This window comes from Bos mutus, chromosome 3 (genome assembly GCF_027580195.1).
Source record: "Bos mutus isolate GX-2022 chromosome 3, NWIPB_WYAK_1.1, whole genome shotgun sequence".
Taxonomy (NCBI): domain Eukaryota; kingdom Metazoa; phylum Chordata; class Mammalia; order Artiodactyla; family Bovidae; genus Bos; species Bos mutus.
Window position 1 is genome coordinate 78,409,474 of NC_091619.1, and position 16,590 is coordinate 78,426,063.

General features: G+C 40.0%; 2 protein-coding genes across 4 annotated transcripts in view; one reads left to right on the forward strand and one right to left on the reverse strand.

Annotated features, from left to right (window-relative positions):
- The window catches only part of JAK1 (Janus kinase 1), a 139,415-nt gene extending 133,084 nt beyond the window's left edge, over window positions 1-6,331 (forward strand). For both annotated transcript variants that reach the window (XM_005886692.3, XM_070367894.1), the window contains exons 20-25: window positions 431-623; window positions 1,572-1,696; window positions 2,052-2,224; window positions 3,780-3,897; window positions 4,155-4,265; window positions 4,906-6,331. In XM_005886692.3, coding sequence (XP_005886754.1) covers window positions 431-623; window positions 1,572-1,696; window positions 2,052-2,224; window positions 3,780-3,897; window positions 4,155-4,265; window positions 4,906-5,016 — 831 coding nt within the window. In that variant the 3' untranslated portion in view covers window positions 5,017-6,331. The remainder of the gene's footprint in view (window positions 1-430; window positions 624-1,571; window positions 1,697-2,051; window positions 2,225-3,779; window positions 3,898-4,154; window positions 4,266-4,905) is intronic.
- The window catches only part of RAVER2 (ribonucleoprotein, PTB binding 2), a 137,192-nt gene continuing 126,929 nt past the window's right edge, over window positions 6,328-16,590 (reverse strand). For both annotated transcript variants that reach the window (XM_070367896.1, XM_070367895.1), the window contains exon 12: window positions 6,328-8,538. In XM_070367896.1, the coding sequence (XP_070223997.1) occupies window positions 8,392-8,538 (147 nt within the window). In that variant the 3' untranslated portion in view covers window positions 6,328-8,391. The remainder of the gene's footprint in view (window positions 8,539-16,590) is intronic.

A 16,590-nucleotide genomic window follows, 5' to 3' on the forward strand; every position in this document is an offset into this window, starting at 1 on the left:
ACCTCACCAGTAGGTGGCTTAGCTGGGCTCTAATCCCCATCTTCTGAAGACTCACGCCTTGCCTTTTGTAGCCACATTGTGATGCCTCCTGTAGCGTGGACCCAGGGCTGTCAAAGAATGCCATGGTTGCACCACCTGACACTTCATTTCCTTGTGAGTTACACGTTCACGGAAACTAGGATTGATGTGTCGGTTCACCAGTCACCAGAGCCTTTTCTTGTCTTAGCGCAATAACAGAAGAAGGGATGGCATGTTAGCTAAGGGGGGAAGGGCACAGGGAGTAGGAAGAGACCAGGTTAGAGCTTGTTACCTGCGGGTCAGGCAGTGTGTGCCCTCCCCGGCCTTCAGAGGAACAAGCCTCATCTTTGAGTGTGTCCTGCTGACCCAGGCTGGGGCCTCTCTGATCAAGCATGTGCATCTTTCCCTCCAGGGCCACTTTGGGAAGGTCGAGCTCTGCAGGTATGACCCTGAGGGGGACAATACAGGGGAGCAAGTGGCTGTCAAATCCCTGAAGCCCGAGAGTGGAGGGAACCACATCGCTGATCTGAAGAAGGAGATTGAAATCTTAAGAAATCTTTATCATGAGAACATTGTGAAGTATAAAGGCATCTGCACAGAAGATGGTATGTTATGCAAAATGTGGTTTGTTTAAAGACTAAACGGCTGTCTGGGGTCACATAAAGGCTAGTGCCGAGCAGGCCATGCCCTCAGCCTCATCTGGGCTGCCTGAGTGCTAGCTGATAACCGCCAGAGCTCTAGGACTTGCAAGCCATACGCACTGTCAGATCCCTCAGCAGCTGCAGAGCTTCCGAGAAGACTACCCAGCCTCCCTCCTAGGCAGGGATGATTCCAGCATTGTTTCTTTAGGTGGCTACTACACGCACACTGGGGATTAGATTTCCCCTGTCCCAATACTCAGCACACTAGGCCAGTTGAAACTGACACCCACTCCTCTCCTTTATCTGCTTTTCTGACCCAACATTAGGCAGGGCATGTAGTTTTCTGGTTGTCTAAATCAAAGTGGCAAGTAGTGTTTACTAGTGAATGTATCTTTGTACAAGCCACTACAGCACTCGTGTTATTGTACTTGAAAATTTGTGGTGAAAATGATGTGGCTCATGATTTTTTAAAATCATTTGCCGAGTGCTTTGCAGAACACAACGTTGTCTGAGTGAATGGTGACAACCCTGGGGTAGGTACCCTGGTCACTCCTGAGGATCCCAAGTTTCTGGAACCTCTGGGATTAAGCAGAGGTTAACCTGTGGTTGCCTGTGGTTTCAGGGTCGATGCTGAAGTCAGTTCAGGTCCTCTGTCTCCAGATCCTGTGCCCTGTACTCTTCCTTCATTTGACTGCCTTGTACTGATGGGTTAGATTGAGGGCAGGAGGAGAGGGCGACAGAGGGTGAGATGGTTGGATGGCAGCACTGATTCAGTGGACATGAACTTGGACAAACTCTGGGAGATAGTGAGGGGCAGGGAAGCCTGACACGCTGCAGTCCATGGGGATGTGAAGAGTTGGACACGAGTTGGTGACTGAACAACAACTGATGGGTTTTTTCCCCCCTAAACAGGTGGAAATGGTATTAAGCTCATCATGGAGTTTCTGCCTTCAGGGAGCCTTAAGGAATATCTTCCAAAGAATAAGAACAAAATTAACCTCAAACAGCAATTAAAATATGCCGTTCAGATTTGTAAGGTAAAAAGAGAAAAAAGAAAAAACATGGTAAAAATTTAAAAATCAGGCAGTCTGTCCTGAGTAATTGGTTTGTAATTAGGCTATAAGTGGGAAACTTTCTGATAATTATACTGAGTTTGTTTTGTTCTGCTTGATGTGGACTGAAATTAGCCTCTACTAAGAAAGTGATGGTTTCTTTAAATCTGTATTTCTTTGAATCAGATTGGTCTTACTATTTTTGCGTAAAAGTGAAAACAAACAAAGTGCTACCTGAATGAAATGACACTTGTATCTCTGTGTGTGTTACAAAGCGGCAGAGACAAAATCCCGCCTGATTTGCTCTCACAGCGCACTCTGCCTTGCTTCTCTCCCACAGGGGATGGACTATCTGGGTTCTCGGCAGTACGTTCACCGGGACTTAGCAGCAAGAAACGTCCTCGTGGAGAGTGAGCACCAGGTGAAAATCGGGGACTTCGGTCTCACCAAAGCCATCGAAACTGATAAGGAGTACTACACAGTCAAGGACGACCGCGACAGCCCTGTGTTTTGGTAACTGAATCAAACAGATTTCCTCAGCGCTTCAAAGGGCTTCCACTGCTCTGACAGGTCCTTTCTAGACATGTTAAATTCTTTTATTGGTCCAGATTAGAAAAGACTTAGATCATTTGGAATTGACTAATTTTTGCCTTCAAGAAACAGCTCTTAAGCTGTTTCACTGAAAGCCAGTGTCTGAGTTTCAAAGACAACATCTTCCAACGAAGAAACCTAACAGCAGTCAGTATCTCTGTCTTCCCTTGAGAAGGCATTCCTCTGACAGTTCTTAAAACTGTTAGCAGCCAGAGTAGTCACAGCCATGCAGAGGAAGCCTGGAGGGCAAGTATGAGTTGACGAGGAGGCTTTGGCAGATTCAGGGAGAACTCAGAGCAGAGGAAAATCCATGGGAGGTCCTGGTTGGAAGGCCGCACCCTGACTTGGACCCCTCTCAGTCTGGAACACTGTCCACGGGGGAAGCTGCTAAGCCTGCACTCTGCCCTGTCCTGTAGAACTGACCAGCACTGTGGTGCATCCTACATGGGCGAGCTGGGTCTCTCCCACCCAAGGACGCCAAACCTCCATTTATTCATTGCATATTCAGTGGATACATGAATTCATTTATTCAAAGGACTACCTAGGAGCCCTGCTTGGTGCCAGGTACTAGAGATTCGAGGGTAAATAAGATGAGCGAGTTTAGACTTTAATGGGTGAGGCAGCTAGTTTCATGGTGCCATAATCATAGAAGTGTTCGGGCTTGGTTTTTCTGGAAGTTCTGTTAGGCTAAGTCCTTAAAAGATTCCTGGAGGGTTGTAAAGATGGGTAGAAGGAGGCATGTGTGTGTTGGCAAGAGTGAGATAGAGTAGTGGCTGTCCCAGGAACTGGAATCAGCTCGACGTGCCTGGATGATAAAAGGTCTCTGCAGTTGCTAAGGCAATGCCCTAGACACTTGAGTTTTGGAGCTGGGGTTTTGGGGTGCTGTTAGAAGGATTAAGGATGGGGCTTCTGTTTAAAAAGATCACTATGGAAAAAATAAATAAATAAAAAGATCACTATGGGAAGGAGAGGAGCAAGATTGAAGCCGGGAGTCTGATTTGGCGAGGGGCACTGACGGCATGAACTAGGGCTGTGATTTGGACAGTGATGGTGGGGTTTAGGAGCAGTGAGTAGGTTTGAGAAGTATTTCTGAGACCGGATATGGGAATATCTCAATTTCTGGCTCAGGCAATGGGTAACATTCACCAAAGCAGCAGATACTGTAAGAGGACTGGGCAGTTAGGTCACTACTCACTCACTGTGACCTTGCAGGCAGATAAAATCTGGGCCTGTGGTCATCGCCTCCTCCCACACCCCTCCCCAGGGAGAGCCTGTGCTGTGTGAACTGAGGGCCCACAGGGATACTGTTCACGCCAGGTGTGCACCGGGGCAGCAGATGTGTGACTAACATATAGCATACACTTACGTGTCTTCGAATGTTATATTCTAAGAAGTCAGCTCTCTAGGCTGAGTTACTCTCATGTTTTTTGGTATGTCCTTCCCAGGAAATGAAGTTTCATGTTCTGCTCTCTTTCAGGTATGCTCCAGAATGTTTAATTCAGTGTAAGTTCTATATCGCCTCTGATGTCTGGTCTTTCGGAGTGACTCTGCATGAGCTGCTTACTTACTGTGATTCAGATTCCAGTCCCATGGCCGTAAGTCAGACTTGTCCTTTGTTTGAATCTGGCCCCCAATGAAAATGTGTCCATCCCTCTGCTTTGTAAGTTTAGTTCATAAAGAATCAGTCAGTGTATTGTAATGGAAAGGAAAAGCATCCTGGACTTTGAGTTACTAAGGAGAAAAGCCTGTTTGTTTTCATTTCCAATTCTAGAAATCCTACTTTAACCTCTCTGGAGTTTATATAAATATGTGCAAAAAGTAAAATATTTCATTTGATTTTTATTTTTCATAGTTGTTCCTGAAAATGATAGGCCCAACTCATGGTCAGATGACGGTAACAAGACTCGTGAATACATTAAAAGAAGGAAAACGCTTGCCATGTCCACCGAACTGTCCAGATGAGGTATTTATGGGCCATTTCGCAGTAATAAAACTGTTTTCACTGCTTGCATTTTAAAATAGATTTCTGATGCTGAATTTCGGCCACCTGAGAAAACCATCTTTGGGGCAAATGAAATGACAACCACACACTGTTCAAGGAAGGAACTCCCTTCAACAGTAGGCTTACCTCAGTGAGCACCCGAGAGGAGCGTATTTTGACGTTACCTTATTGTGACAATCAGTTTTCTGTATTTCTAACTGAACTGCTTTAAGACTAATTCTTTAGACTATTTAAGTACATTGAATAGTATGTATGAGCCAAAGAATGAAGCAGCCAGTATGGAAATCTGTAGTCTAAACTGAGCTATAACGTCACCCTTAAATTGGCTTACAGTAATTTGTGGCCTGGATTTTTTGCAAGGTCAGTTAAGCCATGAACTTCTCAAATATTAAAATACTTATGAATAATATTAAGTATTAATATTTAATACTTATAGATGTGCCACATTTTCTATATTTTAAGTTGTTATTCAAATACTCTTGTTTTATAGTAGGACTTAAGGAAACTCATTCACATTTTCAAAATTATGTTCTTGATGTTTCTATACTTAAAAAAAAAAAAGCTCCTAAACATTTTTTTACTGTTTTTTTTTTTTAAATAGGTTTATCAACATATGCGAAAGTGTTGGGAATTTCAACCATCTAATCGGACAACCTTTCAGAACCTTATTGAAGGATTTGAAGCACTTCTAAGAAGCATGAGTAACATTTAAATTCTAATGTGTCCTCCTACCCCCAACCAGTACCCAAGCCATTTACAAAAATTGTTACTGGAAAAAGTTTGTATTCTGTCTAAAAAGATACCAGGGTACGTATCCATATATAAGGCACATATTAAGCATATTACACATGCTTAACATGTGTAAGTACTTCCTCTTTAAATTTGATACCTGTAACATAGTGACAACCAAAATATTGGAAAGCACTTAAGCACTCCTCCTTTTGGAAAGACTATATCACTGTTTGGTTAGTTTACCATCACAGTTGAAAACCAGAATGGGATTTCTCAAAACAAGAGGAGCTGACCAAAGTAGAGTCTCAAGATGATTGCTTTTTCTTAGCTGCCAGTTGATATGAAATAAATATTTTCTGGCACCTAAAGATAAGGATTGATGAATTTAGCCAATACTCTAATATGCCCTCAAATTTCAATATCTATACCATGATAGATGAAACATTCTTGAAATATAGATACCAGTTAGTTAGTATACTATTGTCTCTATACAAAGATGAGTGTATTCCTGTCAACAGTAGGACATAAACTTTGAGTTGTTTTTGCAGTGGCTTAGCTCCTGTCCCCTTGGGTGACCAGCGGTACCCATTTTTGAGAAGACTGGTCATACATACCCAGAGGGGCAGCTGTGGAATAGACACTTTGCTGCATGACATTAATTCTTGAGAACTAAACCTGTGCCAGTGCTTCCCTAAACAGTATACCCTTTAATCAGAACCGAGGCCAACAACCTGCATACATGCTTTTCAGAAATGTCAGTGTATAGCCTTTTGTAACTCTACCACTTTGGGGCAAGCTGTTCCAGCATTGGTTCTGGATGCTGATGATTGCATATATACCATGTACATTGCACTGTTCTTAGAGTGTTTCAGTACTTACCATCCATCTACAAGAGTCGATCACTATTTTGACCATCATCACCCTATTGTGCAAAACTTGAAAGACCCAGCCAGAAGACTATGGAGTTCAGGATCCACTAGGCGGTTTTCAGTTTGCTTGGAGACTGCTGGGTAATCAAAATGTCAAATCTGATTCAATGTGAACTGTAGATCTTTTTTGACCAAGAGTCTGCAAAACTTTCTGTTGATGCTGTCTATTATTTGTTTGATATCATTATTTTTCCCCCTTGATCCTGAAAAGAGTTTTATGTATTGACTGGATGGCAGCAATAAACTTGCCATTTATAAATCTGTTCAATAACCCTGCATCACAAATGTCTCTGTCTGTATCAAACCTGTGGCCACTCTCTATGCACTTTGTTTACTCTTTATACAAATAAATATATGGAGCCTTCACATGCATATGCCTTTTAATATTAAGAGTTCATTTTCAAAGCATTACAAACAATTTGTTTACATAGAAAAACAACAGTATGGACTGGTGGGGAGAGCATGGGTAATGGTCCTTATACTAACACCACTTGAGTCATGTGTCATGTCTCCTCTCATGTCCCAGTGGGGCACAGGCCAGTATGGATGGCAGACCCACACCTGTTAACTCAAAGTACCTTTTAGTTCTTTCAACCTCTTTCTGCTTATATTTCTACAATTTCCATCTTCGCTTTCTTCTGCTGTCATAGAGTTATGACAAAGCACTGAAGAGGCTCAGTGCAACAGGAAAACAAGAAGTGCAGAGCATGGGGAACCCATTTTTCATCTGCTGAGTCAGAACTGAGTGATGCCCATCCTGATTTGGTTATTTATAGGTAGTATACTTACTGGAAATTATCTTAGTTTAACTTTCTAGCTGTCATTTGCCAGTAGAAGTTAATATAAGCAATACATTACAAATCATATATACCAGTTTTAAACTTCTAAAACAGGAGTGATACCCTCTATTATAAAGTCCCTCAAATACAAGATACTTAAAGATCTGATTTCAAAAAGACTAGGATCACTGAGACCCCTCAATTCTACATCATCAATTAGTGTCTCATAACAAAGAACAAACTTAGACATTCTGGATAGCAAAAGGGTTTCTCATGCATTTTGAATACCAAGGTCTTCAGGAAATGGTGATGTCAAAAGTTATGTGCAGTAAACACAGTTCTTTCGAAAGGAAGCTGGATAAAACTGGGTTAAACACCTGGGTAATTTTTCAGCCTAACACACTGCAACTGAATAAGAAACAAAGCAGAGAGAGAGGTATAGCTTATTATCTAAGAATGGTTATAAATACTGTTACCTCATAAGACCCCTTTAGAAATGGCAGAATTGACTGCTTTACTGTGGAAATAGGGCATTTGATGACCAAAACGTGTAAATTAATCATCACTATTATACGAAACAAGACTTAGAAACCTATGTTTCTTGCCACTTACTTGCAAAATTTAAGTCTTTTTGTAGGTGTAAAATAAAAGGATTAGGGAATGAATGGTATTAGATCAGGAGTCTGTGAACTTTATAAAGGGCCAGATAGTAAATATTTTATGCTTTGCAGCTACTCAGCTCTGCCACTGTAGCACAAAAATTAGCCATAGATGATATGTAAGTGAATAAGCATGGTTGTGTTTGAATAAAATTTTATGTATGGACACTGAAATATGAATTTCAAGTCATACTTTTTTTTCCTCCAAACATTTAAAAATGTAAACATCATTCTTAGCTTGCAGGCAGTACAAAAACAGGTGGAGGACTGAATTTGACCACAGGGAGTAGTTTGCCAACCCCTGAAATTATTACTAGATCACCAAAGCTACTTAAAAAAATACCTTTTCCCCCCTACAAGAGGTATTAGTGGTAAATAATATATTAAGCGTAAAGCATCGGTAGTGGTATATACCTTGGATGTCACCTCTGTGTTTGAGTTTTACAACACATGACTGGTATCGGGGGGGGTGATAATGAAGTTTTCATGTAGAGTATAATACTACCAGTCACTGCATTTTTGTACTTGCACTCTAATTCTAGTAAAAGTTCTAAAAATTTGTGAATGAGATTACTTCCAGATAAAGTAAATTGAAATGCACATTGGCTTATCAGAAATTTATTCTAAGGCTTGGGAAACCAAGACTGTTTCCCATTTTATTGCTTCACACTTCTATATATGGTGTCAAAATTATTCCCAGTCCTAAACAAGGAATATTGGAATATATGTTAATTTCCCCAATGGACTAAGTTAATAGCACATTGATTAAGATGTGTCTAATTCTAGTGGAATATGTCCTCAACTGATGTCTCTTATTGCTACTTACTTTTTTGACTTGGCAATTCTGCCTGCTGCACAACACAGTTCGTTCTGGGAAGTTATAAACCCGTAATTTAAAGGATATGGCTAGTCTGAATGTAGTTAAGGCAGCGATGAACAGCAGAGATACTGCAAAGAACCTTATGAGTTTATAAGGAGAGAACTTAACTCAGTACACTCTCTTCTTTTTTAAGTAGGTTTCCATGTAATATGCTCCTGTGCCCTGAGAATGCTGGTCAACAAATTCCACTGAACCACCTTCTGGGGCAGAGACGAGATATGATGAGCCTCGCTTTTCATTTCTTAAAGATGAGACCTATTAGAAAAAGAAACCATAACTAATGCTAAAATCTAAATTAAAATTGGTTGATTTGTTAAAGATATTTATAAGAAAAGCAATTCTACTTGTGATTTGGTATAAAAACAGAATAGCAGGATAAATAACAAAGTTGTAAAAAAACTATACAAAAGTTTCTATATCAAAGTCATGTGAGGAACTTTTGAAAAATACAAAGCAGCTTCTTAATGCCCTCTGTCCCCGACTCCCCACATTTTCGGGACAGAAAAAGTGACACTGTATTGCTTCCGCTGTTGGTTCGTAGAATCAGAATACCAGTATTCCTCTGGGGAAGGAGCGTGCCTAAGGAATTGAACTGCATATCAAATTAGATGTGAAGTTCATCTAGTAGCAAAACACGTGGCAAGAGAATAAACTAGTAGGTGCAAAAACTAGCAAATGATGTCAACAAAATAGCACAATGAAACATTCCAGAGGACCGCAGGAACTCCAACTTTAGTCTACAAAATAATCACCTGGAAAGCCTGTTAAAATGCACATTTCTGAGTTCTATCTCAGATATTCTAATCCAGAAGTGTTCATGATAAGAGGGGCCAAAATGTTCCTCACAAGTAGTCACAGTAATCGATACGATAAATCTGATTATGTTTCACAACTCATGACCACCTAATTCCTCCCAGTTGTAACTTTGATATTCCTTAGTAAGTCTGTCACACATAGTGTTTAATACACAAGAATGTAGAAATCAGTGTGGTACTAGCACAAAAACAAATATAGACCAGTGGAACAAGATAGAAGCCCAGAGGTAAACCCACACACTTATGGGTACCTTATCGTTGATAAAGGAGGCTTGAATAAACAATGGGGAAAAGACAATTTCTACAGTAACTGGTGGTAGGAAAACTGGACAACTGGGTGTAAAAAGAATAAAATTAGAACACTTCCTAACACCATACACAAAGATAAAATGGATTAAAGACCTACATGTCAGTCCAGAAACTATAAAGCTCCTAAAGGAAAACATATGCAGAACACTCTGACGTATACGCAAGATCCTCTAGAGTAATGGAAATAAACAATGGGGCCCAATTAAAATTTAAAGCTTTTGCACAGCAAAGGAAACAATAAACAAGGTGAAAAGACAACCCTCAGAATGGGAGAAAATAATTGCAAATGAAACTGACAAAGGATTAATCACAAGCAGCTCATGCAGCTCAATACCAGAAAACAAACAACCCAATTAAAAAGTAGGCAGAAGACCTTAATAGGCATTTCTCCAAAGAAGGCATACAGAAAGCCAATAAACATGAAAAGATGCTCAACATTGCTCTTTATTAGAGAAATGCAAATCAAAACCACAAGAGGTATCACCTCAAACTGGTCAGAATGGCCATCATCAAAAAAGCTACAAACAATAAATGCTGGAGATGGTGTGGAGAAAAGGGAACCCTCCTACACTGTTGATGGAAATGTAAATTGGTACAGCCACCATGGAGAACAGTGCAGAGATTCCTTAACAAACAAAGAATAAAATTACCATATGACCCAACAATCCCACTACTGGGCATATTACCCTGAGAAAACCATAATTGAAAAAGACACAAGTACCCCAATGTTCACTGCAGCACTATTTACAGTAGCCAGGACACAGAAGCAACCTAGATGTCCATCAACAGATGAATGGGTAAAGAAGCCGTGGTACATATATACAAGGGAATACTAGCCATAAAAAGGAACACATTTGAGTCAGTTCTAATGAGACTGGATGAACCTAGAGCCTATTATACAGAGGGAAGTCAGAAAGAGAATACTGTATACTAACACATATATATGGAATCTAGATAGACGGTACTGATGAACCTATTTGCAGGGCAGCAACGGAGACACAGAACAGACTTGTGGACACAGCGGGGGAAGGAGACGGACGAACTGAGAGTAGCATTACTGTGTAGAATAGACAGCCAGTGGGGATTTGCTGTGTGACAAGAGGAGTGCAACCCAGTGCTCTGTGACAGCCTAGAAGGGTGGGATGTGGGGGAGGTGGGGGGCGGTTCAAGAGAGGGGGGACATATATACCTATGGCTGATTCATGTTGCTGTATGGCAGAGGCCAACACAATATTGTAAAGCAATTATTCTCCAATTAAAAACATTTAAAAAAAGAATGTAGAAATGACTCATAAGGAAGGCGTCTAGAAGTGCAGAAGAGCCTTCTCACATTACAATTAAAATTAACAATAATGGCCACAATTTTTAAAACCAGATTCAACTTCAAAGGGGACAGACAAGGAGTCTGTCTTCCCTTGTAGATGAAGCCATTCTCAATCACCCATGGTAATTCACCCAAGGTAAAGATGACCAAGGAGGCTCTAGAGCGCCTCTCCTCCTCCCATGGATATGCCAGATGTACACACATGTAGAACAGTTCCTTCTAAAAAAGATCCAGAAGCTAGCTGAGCAGCTCTTACATATTAAACAAACGAGAAAATACCAAAATAGTAGGAAAGGCTGAGATCACTCTCATGATACATCCCAACCCTGGCACAGCACTGCATCAGGAGAGAACTCCCAGTTCTTAGCTTCTCCCTGAGCACTGAAGCATTCAGACTCCACCTCTAGTACTCTTAACTTTGAAGACTCCCACTTGAGGTACAGGTTCCCCAAAATCCTTAGCCCTGAAAGCCAACAGGGCATGTGTTTATGAGATCCACAAAGCTATAGAAAATAAACATTCTTGATGGTCACAGCTCACTGTGACCTGACCCTCAGGGCCAGGTGCAGAGGAAGCAGGTAAAATAGTCCATCTCCCTGTCTTCCCCTGTAAAAGGCTTATCCACATGCTTTAAAAGCTGCTGCCTAAGACCTAGCTCCTACTCTAGCAGGTGCTAGGGGCAGCTGCAGTCTTCCCCAGAGACTGGGGAAGTTGAAGGACACCTCTCCCATCTCCTTCCAGCCCACTCCAATCACTAGTATCTCCCTGGAAGGAGTTTTTACACTGTGCCCCAACTTTTATGTCTGATACCCAAGGAACTGTCCCTGGGTCATCTGGTTTTGAAAGCCAATGGGGCTTGCATTCGTGAATTCTACCGGATTATAGCAAACAAAAATACAATTCTTAATGGATGCAGGTACCACCACCCCTAATCCCTAGTGACTGTACGCCTGTGCTCAGCACAAAGGGAACAGGTGAAAAAAAAAAAAAAAAAAGCCCATTTCCTTTTCTCCCTGCACAGGGCTTAACTACATGCTCTCAGCTGCAGCCTCAGGGTCCAGGATCTAATCAGCCTGCATCTAGGTGCTAACTGTAGTCCCCACCTTTGGAAATACAAGTCTTAGCATATCCTCTAAATAAGCCACTAAAAGCAAAGAAGTAGGCTCAAAGAAAATAGTCACAAAAGGTTGAAAGCCAATTAAGAGCTCAGGCTGGGCTGAGCAACAGGGTTCATCTCCTACAAGAGACCATTCATTCAAGACTGGAAGAGGTGGCTGTTTTGTATAATGCATAGAGACAATAAAAAAGAAACAAAGGTAATGTTCCAGATGTGCCATGATAAATACCCAGAACAGATCTAATGAACGAAGTGACTTACCTGAGAGTTCAAAACAGTGGTTGTAAAAATGCTCACTGAGGTCAAAAGATCAATGCATGAACAAAGAATTGCAACAAAGATAGAAAATATTAAAAATTGCTAAATAGAAATCACAAAATTTATGAATATAACAAATGCAAAATGAAAATGAGACATCACCTCACACATGTTAGAACAGTTATCATAAAAAATTGGACCAAGCAATTCCACTCCCTGGGTTGGGATTAAACGAAAACACAAATTTAAAAAGTTATATACACCCCAATGTTCATATTAGCATTACTAAACAAGAGTGCCAAAGAATGCTCAAACTACCACACAACTGCACTCATCTCACACGCTAGCAAAGTAATGCTCAAAATTCTCCAAGCCAGGCTTCAGCAATACATGAACCGTGAACTTCCAGATGTTCAAGCTGGATTTAGAAAAGGCAGAGGAACCAGAGATCAAATTGCCAACATCTGCTGGATCATGGAAAAAGCAAGAGAGTTTCAGAAAAACATCTATTTCTGCTTTATTGACTATACCAAAGCCTTTGACTGTGTGGATCACAATAAACTGTGGAAAATTCTGAAAGAGATAGGAATACCAGACCACCTGACCTGCCTCTTGAGAAACCTGTATGCAGGTCAGGAAGCAACAGTTAGAACTGGACATGGAACAACAGACTGGCTCCAAATAGGAAAAGGAGTATGCCAAGGCTGTATATTGTCGCCCTGCTTATTTAACTTATATGCAAAATACATCATGAAAAATGCTGGGCTGGATGAAGCACAAGCTGGAATCAAGATTGCCAGGAAAATATCAATAACCTCAGATATACAGATGACACCCTTATGGCAGAAAGTGAAGAAGAACTAAAGAGCCTCTTGATGAAAGTGAAAGAGGAGAGTGAAAAAGTTGGCTTAAAGCTCAACATTCAGAAAACTAAGATCATGGCATCTAGTCCCATCACTTCATGGCAAATAGATGGGGAAACAGTGGAAACAGTGGCTGACTTTATCATTTTGGGCTGAAAATCACTGCAGATGATGACTGCAGCCATGAAATTAAAAGACGCTTTACTCCTTGGAAGGAAAGTTATGACCAACCTGGATAGCATATTAAAAAGCAGAGACATTACTTTGTCAACAAAGGTCCATCTAGTCAAAGCTATGGTTTTTCCAGCAGTCATGTATGGATGTGAGAGTTGGACTAGAGTGGACTAGAGTGGACTCAGAGTGGACTAAGAAAGCTGAGTGCCAAAGAATTGATGCTTTTGAATTGTGGTTTTGGAGAAGACTCTTGAGAGTCCCTTGGAATATAAGGAGATCTAACCAGTCCATCCTAAAGGAAATCAGTCCTGAATATTCATTGGAAGGACTGATGTTGAAGCTGAAACTCCAATACTTTGGCCATCTGATGCAAAGAGCGGACTCACCTGAAAAGACCCTGATGCTGGGAAAGATTGAAGGTGGGAGGAGAAGCAGACAACAGAGGATGAGATGACTGGATGGCATCACCAACTCAATGGACATGAGTTTGAGTGGACTCCGGGAGTTGGTGATGGACAAGGAGGCCTAGGGCGCAGCAGTCCATGGGACAGCAAGGAGTCGGACATGACTGAGCGACTGAACTTAACTAGGAGTCAAGACATGGAAGTAACTCAAAACTCAAGTGCCCATCAGGAGATGATTGGATTGAGGAGATGTGTTTTCTACATATCTCTATCTATCCTCTTCCCTGGTGGCTCAGTGGTAAAGAATCTGGCTGCTAATGCAGGAGATGTGGATTCAATCCCCAGGCTGGGAAGAACCCTGGAGAAGGAAATGGCAACCCACACCAGTATTCTTGCCTGGGCAATCCCATGGACAGAGGGGCCTAATGGGCTAAAGTCTATGAGGCTGCAAAGAGTTGGATATGACTTGGTGACTAAAAAACCAACAAAATCTACCTATATATAAACACACACATATAGGTATGTATGTGTGTATGTATATGTATATACAATGTATATATACTATATGTATACTTAACCATAAAAAGGAATAAAATACTGCTCTTTGCAGCACTGTGAATGGACCTAGGAAATACTATGGAGAGTGAAGTAAGTCAGAGAAAGACAAATACTGTACTATATAATATCACGTATAAATAGAATCTAAAAAAATAATACAAATGAATGTATATGCAAAATAGAAACAGACTAACAGATACAGCAAATAAACTATGGTCACCAAAGGGGAGATGGAAGGGAAGAGGGGCAAATTAGGGGTATGAGGTTAACAAACTAATACATACAAAACAGAAAAGCAACAAGGATATAATGTACAGCAAAGGGAATTATAGTGATTTATCTTACAATAATCTGTAAGAGTATAATCTGCAAACACTGACTCATAAAGTGATACACCGGAAGCTAAGTACTGTAAATCAACTATTCTTCAATAAACAGTTTTTAAACTTTAAATGTAAATGGATTAAATTGTCTGATCAAAAGACAAAGTGCCTGATGGAAAAAAATCAAAGCCAAACTATATGTGGACTGAGAGTCTCACCAGCTTAAAGGACACACACAGACTGAAAAGTGAAGGGATGTCAAAGCATATTCTTTGCAAATGAAAACAGAAAACAAAGGTAGCTGTACTTACATTAAACAAAATAAACTTCAACCTAAAAAATTTAACGAGACAAAAAGGTCATTATAAAAGATAAGCCAGTTAATCAAAAGGATGTGACAGTTGTAAATATGAGCCCCAAACAAGAATACTTAAATATATATAAAGCAAATAATGATTGTGTAGGGAGAAAAAGAGCAGTGTAATTCAGGGAACTTAAATACTCCACTTTCAAAAACAGATCATTTAGCCAGAAAAATCAGCAAGAAAACATTGGACTTACACTGCATGTTGGACGAGATGAACCTGAAAGACGTAACTTTCCGTCTGAACAAGAATCAAATGCACACTTTTCTCAGGCTCACACAGAACATTCTTCAGGATATATCATATGTTAGGCCACATGTCTTAATAAATTTAAAACGATTGAAATCCTATCTGGCATCTTTTTCAAACATGATTGTATGAAACTAGAAATCAATTGTAAGAAGAAAATTGGAGAGTTCACAAATATGTTGACATTAAACAACATACTCCTGAACAACCACTGGATCAAAGAAGAAATAAAAAAATACTTTGAGACAAATGAAAATGGAAACAAAACATAGCAAAACTTACAAGATATAGCAAAAGCAGTTCTAAAAGGGAAGTTTATAGTGATAAACACTTACAGGAAGAAAGAACATCTTGAACAACTATCTTTATATCTTGAGGAATTAGAGAGGAATAAACTAAGTTCCACTGGAGGAGGAAATGGCAACCCACTCCAGTATTCTTGCCTGAAAAATTCCAGGACAGAAAAGCCTGGCAGGCTATATATAGTCCATAGGGTTGCAAAGAGTGGACTGAGCCCAGTCCCACCAAAGTAAGCTCCAAGCTAGGCAAGAGGAAGGAAGTAACAGGGAGTGGAAATAAATGAAATAGAGATTAAAAAGACAACAGAAAAGATTAATGAAACTAAGAGCTGTTTTTTAAAAAAGATTAACTAGACAAACGTTTAATCAGACTTACTAAGAAAAAGAGAACTTACATCAAGACATAAATGAAAAAGGAGATATTACAACTGATACCACAAAACTACAAAAGATCATAAAGACCACTATGAATTTCTTACATGCCAGCAAGTTGGATAACAGAAGAAATGGACTAATTCCTAGAAAAAACTTAGCAAGACTGGATCATGAGGAAACAGGAAAACAGAATAAATTACTAGTAAGGAAACTGAACCAGTAATCGGAAATCTCCCAGAAAAAAAAAAAAAAGTTCAGGGACAGACAGTTTCACTGGTGAATTCCACAAAACATTTAAAGACTAATTAATACTAATCCATCTCAATCTCTTCCAAAAAAACAGAAAAGGAAATAACACTTTCACATTATTTTTACAAGGTCAGCTTTACCTTATCAAAGGCAGACAAAGACAGTACAAAGAAAGAAACTACAGGCTTGTATTCCTGATGAACAGTTACAAAACTCCTCATAAAGTATTAGCAAATTGAATTCAACAATAGATTAAAAGGATCAAATTGGATTTATTCCAGCGGTACATGGATGGTTCATGTCAATAAAATAAAACATGACATATACCACATTCACAAAATAAAGGATAAAGATCATATCATCATCTCAATAGATGCAGAAAGAGCATTTGACAAAATTCAACAACCATTTGTGATTTAAAAAGTCAGCAAACTGGGTATTGAGGCACTGCACATCAACATAATAAAGGCCATATATGTCAAACCCACAGAAAACAACCTACGCAATGGTGCAATGCGGAAAGCTTTCCTCTAAGACAAGGACACCACTGTCACCAATTTTATTCAACACAGTACTGGAAGCCAGAGCAATTAGACAAGAAACAGAAATAAAAGGCATTCAAATT